This window comes from Camellia sinensis, chromosome 15 (genome assembly GCF_055761805.1).
Source record: "Camellia sinensis isolate YWXY chromosome 15, ASM5576180v1, whole genome shotgun sequence".
NCBI classification, from domain to species: domain Eukaryota; kingdom Viridiplantae; phylum Streptophyta; class Magnoliopsida; order Ericales; family Theaceae; genus Camellia; species Camellia sinensis.
In genome coordinates this window covers 118924311-118936391 of record NC_138975.1, presented here as the reverse complement: position 1 = coordinate 118936391, position 12081 = coordinate 118924311, and the positions used below count along the sequence as shown (strand labels likewise).

The window sequence follows — 12081 nt, the reverse complement described above, 5'->3', positions numbered from 1 at the left end:
TTTATTTGGCCATCTCCTCTCAAAACCTATTGGAGGTGCTGGATGTGCCCAAGCCCAAAGAAGCTGAGACTGTCATTTCTTCCACTATTCCAATTACAGTAACTGCTACAACTCAGTTTACTTCTGCTGCTTCAATTCCTCCCAGGGTCACTCGAAGTATGTACCCCTTTCTCCTTTTCTCTAACCTCTTCATATAATGCTTGCTATCTTATCTCTAATCCTTCTTTTATGAAGGTGGTCAACAACAAAAGAAGAAGAGACTCTTTGAGCTAGAAAGGGAAAAAACTGAACTTCCAGAGATGGAGGAAGAAGAAAATGATCAAGAACAGGAGTCTCCCTTGAAAAGAAACAAAAGAGACCCTCAATTGGCTCAAGAGGGGATAGCCGCTAGGGAAGAAGAGGAGAAGCTCACTTTTGAAGAGTCTGGACCCCAACCTAAAAAGGTCGAGAAGACAATGGAGGAGCGAATGATTCCAACTCAAAGGAAAAGGAGAAGAAAAATTACCGTTTCTCCTTCCGATTTTACCGAAGATTCTGATTCCGAGACAATTGCTCAAGTAATAAAAAAGAGGAGGAAGATCACTGTTCTAGCTACCAGCTCGTTTGAAGATCCCATCCATGAGGTTGTAGAACAAGAATATCCCAAAGCCATAGTTGTTCTTGAAAGAGCTGAGGAGAGGCAGCAGCAACAATTCCTTGGGACAAGTAAGTTTCTGCATGCCTTTATTCTTTTCTTGTCGACTTTTCAAGACTAAGACTTGACATTACCTCACATTTTCTTCTTTTTACAGCAACGACCACTGCATTAATCTTCCCAACGGAAACTTCCCCAATTTCAGTCGAAGTTGATCAGATGCAACGCGTGAAAACCATTCAAATCACGCTCCCACTTCCTAAGCCTATATTCGATACGTCTTTACCGAGGCCGAGTATCCCTGCATCTCTTTTCCTTGGCTTAGAGCCATACCTCCCTTTCTTGACTCTTGATCTGCCTCAGTTTGTTTCTTCGATCCTCACTCTTCCTCCTACTGCTACTTCATCTCGCATGGCAGTTGATTCTCCTTCAGGGGATGCCGATAATTTTCCAATTCATGACTCATCACCAATGCCTACTTCCAGCCCTTCCTCACTTGATTTGCTAGTGGCCAAGACCATAGAGGCTGCCAAAGATGCTCCATCTGTTTCTCCCATCCCTATGCAGCCCTTTGTGTCTTCCACCACAACACTCTCTATGCCCTTCATGTCAAGGGATGAGGTAGACATTTTTGAAGAAAGACTAGCTAGTCTTTTTGACATTCCTTCTACCTCTCCTACTTCTACTACTGAAGCTGAGCCATTAGCCTTGGCTAACTCCCTTTTGGAAATCTTCGAGAGTTCTCCTTCCTCCAGCAACAAGCCTTTTGTACCTTTAGTAGATTTGGACACATGCTTGCAACTGTTGACTTCCTTTTCGAGGATCCCCTTCGAGGCTCTACAAAGGCCTATCATCAGGAACGGGTTCCTTCAATGCTGTAACATTGCTGAGCAGTCTGCCATGAGTGTTTCAAGTCATCTATCTCAGGCTGCAGCTACTATTGATTTCTATCTCAACATTTGCCATGCTGCTAAAGCTGCGGATGATAAGCTGGTTAAGGACCAGAGTTTTGTTTCTCAGGTGCATACTGAAGTATCAACTCTGAAAGAACAACACTCTTCTGCCTCCCACTTTCGAGTCCAACTTCTGGAGAAGAAAGCTCAGCTCGAAGAGGAGTTAGCTGCAGTAAACCAAGCCTTGGTTCGAACTGATAAGAAATTGCACATCACCAATCAAGGACTGGCTGATCGAAAAGAAAACATGGCTGCAGCTATTCAATTATTTCCTTCCCTTAGTAATAGGAAAGCTATTGTACAAAAACAATTAAAGCATTGTAATGATTTTTGGGCCAACTTGTGGCATAATGTACTTGATTCTTTATGAAAGCACACTATTTTGAATATAATTTGAACAAGCTTTGTGTTTTTGCATATGGTGTTTACTCTATCCCTTGTGTCTCCCAAACAGTTGGAAAATAAGGTTTTAGATATCTGCCATTAATCTTTTTGGGATGTACATAACCATTCAAATTTCTTAAATGGTATGCTCCGAAAGGCAGAACCCTATGAATTTGATATGGACCTTCCCAATTAGGTGACCATTTGCCAAACTTATGGCTTTTAATCCCAATTGGGAGTATTGTCTTCCATACCAAATCACCTTCATCAAAGCCAATGTGTTTGACTTTCTTATTATAATTCTCGGCTGCTTTCTTCTTTTGGAAAAGAATGCTATTTAATGCCAAAATTCTGGCTTCATCTATGCCTTCTAATTCTAAGCACATACTTTGATGGTATTGTTCAGGATTCAATTGATCTTGACATCTTACTCTCAAAGATTTGACATTAATCTCCACTGGTAAGACTGCGTCATGTCCATACACCAAGGCATAAGGAGTGACCCCTGTGCTTGACCTCGGTGAGGTTCTATATGCCCACAGAACATCCAACAATAGGTTATGCCAATCCCTGGGATTGTCATCCACAACCTTTTGTATTCCTTTTTTCAAGGACTTATTGGATGACTCAGCTTGACCATTAGCTTGTGCATAATAGGGTGTGGAATTAACAAGGCTAATTCCAAATTCTGCCGCAAAAGCCTTCACCATCTTCCCATCAAACACAGTTCCATTATCAACTGTTATGGTTTGCGGGATTCCAAATCTATGGATCAAATCTTTAATAAAACCAATAACCTCTGTTTGGTCTACAGCCTTGTATGGCTTAGCTTCGACCCATTTAGTGAAGTAGTCAGTAGCCACTAGAATGAAACAATGATGTTTCGAAGAAGGTGGGTGTATTTTTCCCATCATATCCATGGCCCACCCTCTGAATGGCCAAGGCTTTACTACTGCATGTAGGTCAGTTATGGGCACGTGCCTTATTGTGCCATGCTTTTGACATGCCTGACACCCCTTTGCATATTCTATGCAGTCTTTAAGAATGGTTGGCCAATAATAGGAATGCCTTCGAAGCAACCATCTCATTTTTACACCAGGTTGATGAGCACCACAGATGCCTTCATGAACCTCAGCCATGGCTGTTAATGCTTCTTTAGGGCCTAGACATTCCAACAATAAGCCATCTCCCCCCCTTTTGTAGAGAGCATTACCATATATCATATATTGCATAGACTGCAATTTAACTTTTCTACTGGCCTTCGAAGATGGACCAGCCAAGTACTGCATTATTGGATGCCTCCAATCTTGTTCTTGTAAGTCATTATGATTGACTTCCAAGATCACATTCCTTTTATTCAAAGGTTGAATTAATCTCTGATATGTTGTTTGGCTTATGTCCCTTTGGGTATTATCCCTTCTCTTGAAGTTCGAAGCCTTTTGAGCCACATCATTGGCTCTATTGTTCAAGAATCTTGGAACATGGGTTACATTTGCTATTTGAAACTGAGAAAGCAAATGTAATGCAACAACATAATATGGCAAGATACTTATGCTTTGACACTTGAAAATTCCTTTCACTTGGTTAATCACCAATTGAGAATCCCCAAATATGTCAACTGCATGTACTTGTAATCCAATAAGAATCTCTAGTCCCACAATTAAGGCTTCATATTCAGCCTGGTTATTGGAACAGGTAGCTTCATCCACTCTAAAACCATGGGTAGTTTCTGTCCCCTGTGGAGACTTGATTACAATACCAATTCCAATTAACCCATTTGCTTTCGACCCATCGAACCACATTTGCCATGGCTCAACACTGGTCATACCAAGTTCCATGATCTCCTGGTTCTCAGTTTGAGATGGATGGTCTGCCAAGAAATTGGCTAAAACCTGCCCTTTTACTGCCCTTTGAGGGACATATTCTAGATGAAATTCTGATAAGGCAAGTATCCATTTGCCAATTCTTCCCCTCAACATTGGTCTAGATAACATATATTTAACCAAATCTGTGGTTGCAATTACCAAGACAGTTGTAGGCAAAAGATAATATCTTAATTTTATTGCAGCAAAATACAAAGCAAGACACAGCTTTTCAACAGCTGAGTATTTACATTCACACGAACTTAAAAACCTACTAAGGTAATAAATAGCTTGCTCCTTGCCTTCTTCATTATCTTGGGCTAAGAAAGCTCCCAATGAATCCTCTGCTGCAGCTATGTATAACTTCAAGGGCTTGTTCCCCTTTGGTGGCATCAGCACTGGAGGTTTAGCCAAATAGGCCTTGATACCTTCGAAAGCAATCTGATGCTCTGCTGTCCACACAAATTCCTCTTCATCTTTCAGCCTTAACAAGGAAGAAAATATTTTAGTTTTCCCTGCAGTGTTAGAAATGAACCTTCGAAGAAAGTTAACCTGCCCAAGGAACCTTTGTAATTCTTTCTTACTTGATGGGGGTTTGGCTTCGATGATTGCTTTGGCTTTATTCTGATCAATCTGTATTCCTTTCTTGTGAACAACATAGCCCAAGAAATTTCCAGATGATACCCCAAAAGCACATTTAAGAGGATTGAGCTTTAACTTGAACTTCCTCATCCTTTCAAAAGCTGCTTCTAAGTGAAACAGGTGCTCTTTCATGGATTGGGATTTAACTACAATATCATCAATATAACATTCCAGATATCCTCCAATAAGATCATGAAAGATAGTGTTCATGGCTCTTTGGTATGTAGCTCCAGCATTCTTTAGACCAAATGGCATTTTAACCCACTCAAAGGTGCCAATATTCCCAGGACATCTGAACGCTGTCTTGTGGATATCTTCCTCTGCAATGCATATTTGGTTGTAGCCGGAATGCCCATCCATCATTGACAAGACTTGGTGACCTGCTGAACTATCTACCAGCAAGTCCACTATAGGCATAGGGTACTCATCTTTGGGAGTTGCTAGATTTAAATTTCTGAAATCGATACATACCCTCATTTTGCCATTCTTCTTGACTACAGGCACAATATTAGATAGCCACTCAACATACCTGGCTGTTCTAATAAAACCTGCCTTGAGGAGTCTAAGGATCTCTTCCTTGACCTTCTGAATTACTTCTGGACTCATCCTTCTTGGTCTCTGCTTATAGGGCCTGAAATTAGGCTTCATAGGGAGCCTATGTTCCACTAATGACCTGTCCAATCCTGGTAGTTCATTATAAGACCATGCAAAGCAATCTTTGTATTTCTTCAGAACAACCAAAAGCTGGTTTCTGTCCAGATCATTCAAACAAGCACTTACATAAGTGGGCTGTTGTACAGAACCTTCCCCTAGATTTACTTCTTCTAAAGGATCTTGTGCATGAGAACTCCCTCTAGTTTCTGCTGCCTTTGAAGTGATCTTCGAGCTTGGTTCTGCCCCTAAGTTCTTCAGTTCAATATCTCTGCCCTCCTCCTCATAGACAAAATCTGTCCACAAGGCTTCCTCTTCCTGTATTTCTTGGACTTTTGTTTCAATGTCCAAGGCACAGTACTTACCAAGAGTCAAGACTCTAGCCTGTTGCTGCTGCTGTTTGCAGCCAATTATCATGGCCTCTCTCTCTTGCTCCTGAACTTTCTGGACTATTGCTTTTATGTCCAATGCTGAAAACTTGATCAAAGCCAAGGACTTGGCTTCTGGTGATTCCTCTCTTTGCCTATAACCAGGCATCATTGTCATCTCTAAGGACAACCTCTTCACCAGCACTTTTTTGGACTAAGTGCTTCAGGTGTGTCACCTCTTCATCAGCCGTCACTTCGGCTGAATTGTCATCTTTCAACAGTATACTGAGAGGTGTCACTCCCTCAATATACAATTTAGCCTCCGCAAAGTCTGCACAGGCTATGAAGGGTTGAGGATCTGCGTCGATCTCCTCTGTCTCTCCATTGCCCAAGGCCATCATGATTTTCTGATGTAAAGAAGAAGGCACACACTTGTTAGTGTGGATCCAGTCCCTTCCAAGCAAAGCATTGTATTTAGCATTACTGTCGATTACGAAAAATGCTGTCATACAATCCCTGGTTCCCACACTTAAATTAATGGGTAGAATCCCCTGAGCCATTTGTTTATCTCCAGCAAATCCAGCAATGGTTGTGCTGGTTGGTATCAACCTGGGATTCTTTTTCCCTAGTTTCTTCAAAGAAGATTTCGGGAGAAGGTTCACTGCTGCCCCATTGTCTACTAGGACTCGGTTCAGCTGTACCCCATCAAAGAAAGCTTTGATGTACAAGGGCCTGACGTGCTGTGTCATCGAATCCGAGGGGTACTCAAATGGATATGATAGATTGATGCTTACCACCTCTTCACTCTCATATCCATCTTCCATCGGGATGACCATTTCGAAGTTATCTTGCACCATACTTGCTTGTGAATCTTCACTGGAGATCTGAACTGGGTCAGCTTCCTGCCCCTCTTGATTCTCATCTCCAGCTTGAAATTCTTGTGGCAATATGTGCACCATGTTTACTGATACTGGGGGAAACGAGCCAAACTGGATGGCTGGCTGTACTTGTTTCCCCTCTTGGTTACTTTGGTTGACTCCCTCAGAAACATCCTGCATGATGCATTCTGGTATTTCATCACTAACTGATCCCTTCGAAGGATTTTTTTCAACTGGCTCTTTAGTCAGAAACGTTTGCTCAGCCATGAAGGCTTCAAACATCTCTTCCTCCACAACTTCTTTCTTCTGACTCACGCTAATCTCTTCTTCAGTCTCACTATCTGTTTCCATCAGAGCTTTCTCCAACCCTACCAAACTGGCCTTTTCTCTGGTTTTCAGTTCAGAATGAACCTTGGCCAACTGTTCTCGGCTGCAAACCACTGTGCTCTGTGGAACTGGCTTTGGAGCATGGTCTGATTTTAGGTTCTTCCTCCCTTCCGTTTTGACTGATGAAGAATTTTCTCCACCTTCCTTCAGATCCTTTTGGTACTGGGTGTACCTGCGCTGAATTTTTCTCCTCTGTGATCTTGAGATGACTGGGATCATGTCGGGTTCCCTCGTCTTTGGGTGTTTAAGCAGTACCCAGTTGTTCGGAGCCACCATAGGAGGCTTGATCATCCTGCCTTGGTTTACAGTATCTCCATAAGCCCGTACCTCCCTAGGTTTGTTTTGCATTACAAACCAATCCGGGACCCCAGGTACCCATGAGCTTACTGATTCAGAAGCTGACCTGCCTTTTTCCACCTTCGAAGCCATCTTCGAAACTGGCCGTGAAGGTAAGTGCTTGGTTTTGTCCTCATGTTTTGAATCTGGTTCAGACCTTCGATAAGGGTGACCATTTTCTGACCTGCGTGAAACTGATCTAGGGAGCCAATCTCTGGCTTTGATTCCATGGACTGAACTCCTCTCCAGCTTTCTTTCAGAATGGCTACTCTGCATTCTATAATAGTTATGTGGTCTGGATTCATGCAAGAGTTCCTTGCCTTTGTCATGCATTCTGTTTACCACAGGCTCAACCACTGGTGGTCTCTGCCTATCACTAGCCGGATACGGCCTTTTGTTGTAAGCATTGGTTGATTTAGGACGTCTCTGAACATCCCTGTAGTATTGCTTCCCATCAGTTGGAAGCCCCTTCAACCACTTGTAACTGAGTCTGCACCTGGGGCACATTCTCTGCATCACTGCTGCTTCTAAAGAATCATCATCCAGTGACTCTTCATCAGAACATTCCATCTGGTGTGAGGAACCTTGTTCAATAACTGGTAGTCTTCTAGTATTCTTCTTGACGTTGGTTTGATTAGCAACATGCATCTGCACATTGACTTCCTCCAATTCTGTCAAGGACAAGTTCTGGAAATCTGATGTAATGACATTGGCTGCTGCCTCTCCAACTTCTGGAAAGGGATCACTGTCAATTCCCATGGCTTTTTCTGTTTTAGCTGAGAACTTCAAACTTCCTTTCCGAATCTGTTCTTGGATCCTGTCTCGAAAAACAATGCAGTTTTTAGTCGAGTGAGACCAAGAATTATGCCATTTACAGTATACTTTTCCTTTCAGTTCATCCGGAGATGGTAGTTTTACTCCTTTAGGCAACTTAAGGAAATTAGCCGCGAGCAAATGATCAAAGATGTCATCTGCTTTTGTTAAATCGAAAGAGTATTTTCTGTGAAAGTCTTTCTTTTTAAACTGCTGGTCTATAGTTGTATCCTTACGAATTAATGCTTCACAGATTACAGGTTCTTTGCCTACAATCTCTGCTGCATCTATTTCATAATTAGGATCTCTATAATATGTCTTATATGATGCATTATTTCGATCTTGTTCCTCTTCTAATAATGTTTCATATCGAGACACCTTATAGGTCAGTTCGACCAAATCTCTGAATTCAGTTGAATCAAACTTCTTTCGAAGCCTGAATTCTAAACCATTTTGAGCCAATCTGACGAATTCTGGCTCTGGCAGGATGACTCTACATTTATTTCGAGCCCTTTTAAATCTGGCAATAAACTGAGTAGCCTTTTCTTCAGGCCTTTGACTCAACCTAGCCAAATCTGCCATAGATACTTCTGGTTCTGATTGGAAGAATTGGGCATGAAATGCCTCTTCCATTTGTTGCCAATTTTGAATGGAGCCAGGTGTAAGGTTGATGTACCATACAAATGCTCCTCCCGTTAGGGAATTTGGAAATAATCTCAATTTCATATAATCATGGTTAGTGAATTCACCGCATTGAGCAGCAAATCTAGCAATATGTTCTATCGTTGATTGATTTCCAGTCCCATAAAAAAGGGTAAAATCTGGTATCCTGAATCCCCTTGGGTATTCATGTACCCTATCTACCCATTCTGGGTATGGTTTTCTGTATATAGGAGTCTGGACCCCCCGAGCCATTGGTCCACATATCTCCCTAACAATATCAACAATCTGGTCTCTAGGGACCATATTTTGTGCCTGCTGAACCACTACTGGAGGAGCAAACACAGGATTTGGTGGATAAACTTGTGCTTGTGGTCCTCTTGGTCCATAAGGTGGTAAATTTGGGGCTGGTTGTCCTTGCGGTGCAGGTTGCTGTTGAGGGTATGGGTAACCTCTTTGAGCATGACCTGCGAAAGGACCTGCAACAGGTGCTGGGACAGGTGTCGTGTCTCTACCATTTGTAGGAAAACCCTCCAACCCCCCGGGTGTAAATTCGAATAAGGGATTGGTGTACCCTCTTGTGCCAGGTATGGCTTCGAACATAGGATTTGTAACCATTCTTACACCAATTTCTTGTACTTGGCCAGATCCACCAACTTGTGTGGCTTCATTATTAAGTGCTGAGGTATTTTGGCCTGCTATAGGCCTTGAAATGGGTTCATACCAAGACTGAGGTGATGGTCTTTCAAAGTTTTGGGTACTAGTTTGACCATTAACTTGCATAGGCTGTTTTTCTCTAGCCAATCTTTGTTGGGGGACATTTACAACTTCCTCCGTTTGTCTTGTGTTTGTTGGTTGGTGGTTATTCATTCGATCCAAAAAGGATGTTGCCCACCTTTCCATTGTGTTCATTAGTTGTTGTCCCATGGCATTCACTAAACCATCCCATGGATTTGTTGGCATAGTGGACGGTCCAATTCCTTGGTTTTGTCCAATAATATGAACATATGGTTCTTGTCCAGAAGTACTGGTCTGCTCGACCATGGGTTCTGACAATATAGGAGTTTCCACAGGATGTGTTACCACATTATCCTCTGGATTTGGTATTTCTACCTCTCCTTCCACGCCTTCTTCGAAGCGTTCATTTTCTCCTTGTCGTCTTCTTCTAGCCATTTTTAATTAAGTCCCACTGGGCGTGCCAAAAATATATGTTGGCTTTTTGGCTTTTCGAAGGGTATTTTTGTGAATGTGAGCGTGCCAGCAAGGATCAATCAGTCCTTACAGAAATTATAATTGCCAACCAATTATCAGACGATTGTGTTTTAGTTCTTTTCAGCCTCAATGAAGAGGACTTTTACTGGTGGCTTGACTTAGGAGAAATTAAGAGAAATAACAGTAATATGAAGAACAATTGAAGTATTTCATAAAAATGAACACTTACAACGGTCCGAACTCAGCCTCGGAGAGGTTTACAACAGCAATCTACTTGAATCTACTTGAAGCTACTCCTATGAATCGAAGTGCAGTGCGAGTATTTAAAGTGCAGGTATTTAAAGAACAGGTATTTAAGGACTGGAAATGTAAATGACTGGAAAGAAAATATATGAAGTAAATGACTGGTTTGTATGGTCTGAGTCTGTCCCTCTTTCTGGGGGCTACCCTGCTATTTATACTCGTCAGTGATGACCTTCGAACTGCACTTCGAACTGTCGAACTGCTCCTCCATGATCGCTGGTCATGCTTCCTTACAAGTAGCTCCATTACGCCATTACTGGCAGTTGAGCTTCCCTCTTGTACTTAGATTTGAATATGAGTAACCGTTTGAAGACACGTCATCTTGCATCCCGTTTATTTGATCTAGTGTTACTCGGATCATGTGAGGACCAATGTTTATTGTCACGTGTACGATCAGGATTAAAGGCTTGAATAACCTTCCTTTATTACCCTTACTATGCCACGTGTCGAACTGTAACTGGCTTTTACAAAATATGTAGCCAACAGATAATTTGATGTTTTGTTGTAATTGAGTATATATATGTAAGAGAAAAAGTGGTTGAAAAGGAGATAGGAGAGAGAGAAAAAGTGATTGATTGATGTGTGAGAGAAAAAAAATGATTTTGAAATTTTTTTGAGAAAAAACCACAAACCAAACAAAATTTCAAAAAAAAATTTCAAAAATAACTCTCCCAAAAGTAAGCCAAACAAGCCCTATAATTTATGTTGAGTGGTTGTGGAAGATGAAAGAATATGATGAATGATAATTAATGAAAACTATAGCCTCTATAATCTTTTCATAATTTCATCCCTGTTGATAGAAAATGTGAGATATTATGGGTGTGTTTGGTTTGATTTTGGGAGATAGATTTTCAAAAAAAATTTGAGGAGAAAGTTTAGAAATTTTCTTAATTTATTTGGTTGTATATTTTCGAAATAGTTTTAGAGTACGAGAGTTTGAGATGATTTGATATTTTATTATAGTTGAGTAGATATATGTGAGAGAAAAAATTATTGAGAAGGAGAAAGGAGAAAGAAAAAGTGATTGATTGATGTATAAAAAAAAAAAAGTGATTTAAATTTTTTTTTCTAAAATCATTAAATCAAATAAAATAAAATTTTTTTTTTTCTAAAATTACTCTCTCAAAATCAAACTAAACAAGACCTATAATTTTATGTTGTACGATTGAAAAAGGGGAGCTTTTTTGATAAATCCATTTTCTAAGAGCTTTATTCCATCCAACCCATATTCTTTTTGACTATTCCATTAGGTCCAATTTGAGATAAGAAGGCCAAAATACCCTTTTCATCTACTTATGTTCCATTTAGTTCACATTATTTTCTTATGTTTCAATAAATCCTATGGGTGACATAATTACCAAAATACCTTTAATGTGAATGTTCACACCGTCAATATAAATGTTTATATTGTCAATGTGTAGGGGCCCGGCTCATGTCGATCCTCGTGGGTGCCCGGAAAAATTCGAGTCGGGCCAGACCGGCCCACAAGCTAAAAAAATAGGCCCGACCCGGCCCGTTGATAATATGAATATTCACATTGACAAGTTAACATTCATATTGATAGGAGTGTAAAATTGGCCTGTGGCTCATGGGCGGCCAGAAACAAGCCCATCGCCCGGGGCGGGCCCGGGCCGGCCCGTTCACAATATGAATATTCATATTGACATATTAACATTAACATTAACATTGATAAGAGTGTAAAATTGGCCCATGATCTGTGGGCAGCCCGAAGCCCAGGCCCGGGTCGGGATGGGCCCGGCCCGGCCTGTTGACAATGTGAATATTCACATTGACATGTTAACATTCACATTAATAGGAGTGTAAAATTAGCCCGCGGCCTGTGGCCGGCCCGAAACCCGCCTGCAGCTCGTGGGCTGCCCTGGACGGGCCCGGCCCAACCTGTTGATAATGCAAATATTCACATTGACATGTTAACATTCACATTGATAAGAGTATAAAATTAGCCCGCGCCCCGTGGCTGCCCGAAACTAGCCCACG

General features: G+C 41.4%; 1 protein-coding gene across 1 annotated transcript; it reads left to right on the top strand.

Annotated features, from left to right (window-relative positions):
* Positions 1-292: 292 nt before the first annotated feature.
* On the top strand, positions 293-7622 carry LOC145812748 (uncharacterized). Its single transcript, XM_082907888.1, has 2 exons — positions 293-705; positions 792-7622. The coding sequence occupies exons 1-2, from the start codon at positions 300-302 to the stop codon at positions 1955-1957; spliced, it is 1572 nt and encodes a 523-aa protein (XP_082764014.1). The 5' UTR covers positions 293-299; the 3' UTR covers positions 1958-7622.
* Positions 7623-12081: the final 4459 nt, after the last annotated feature.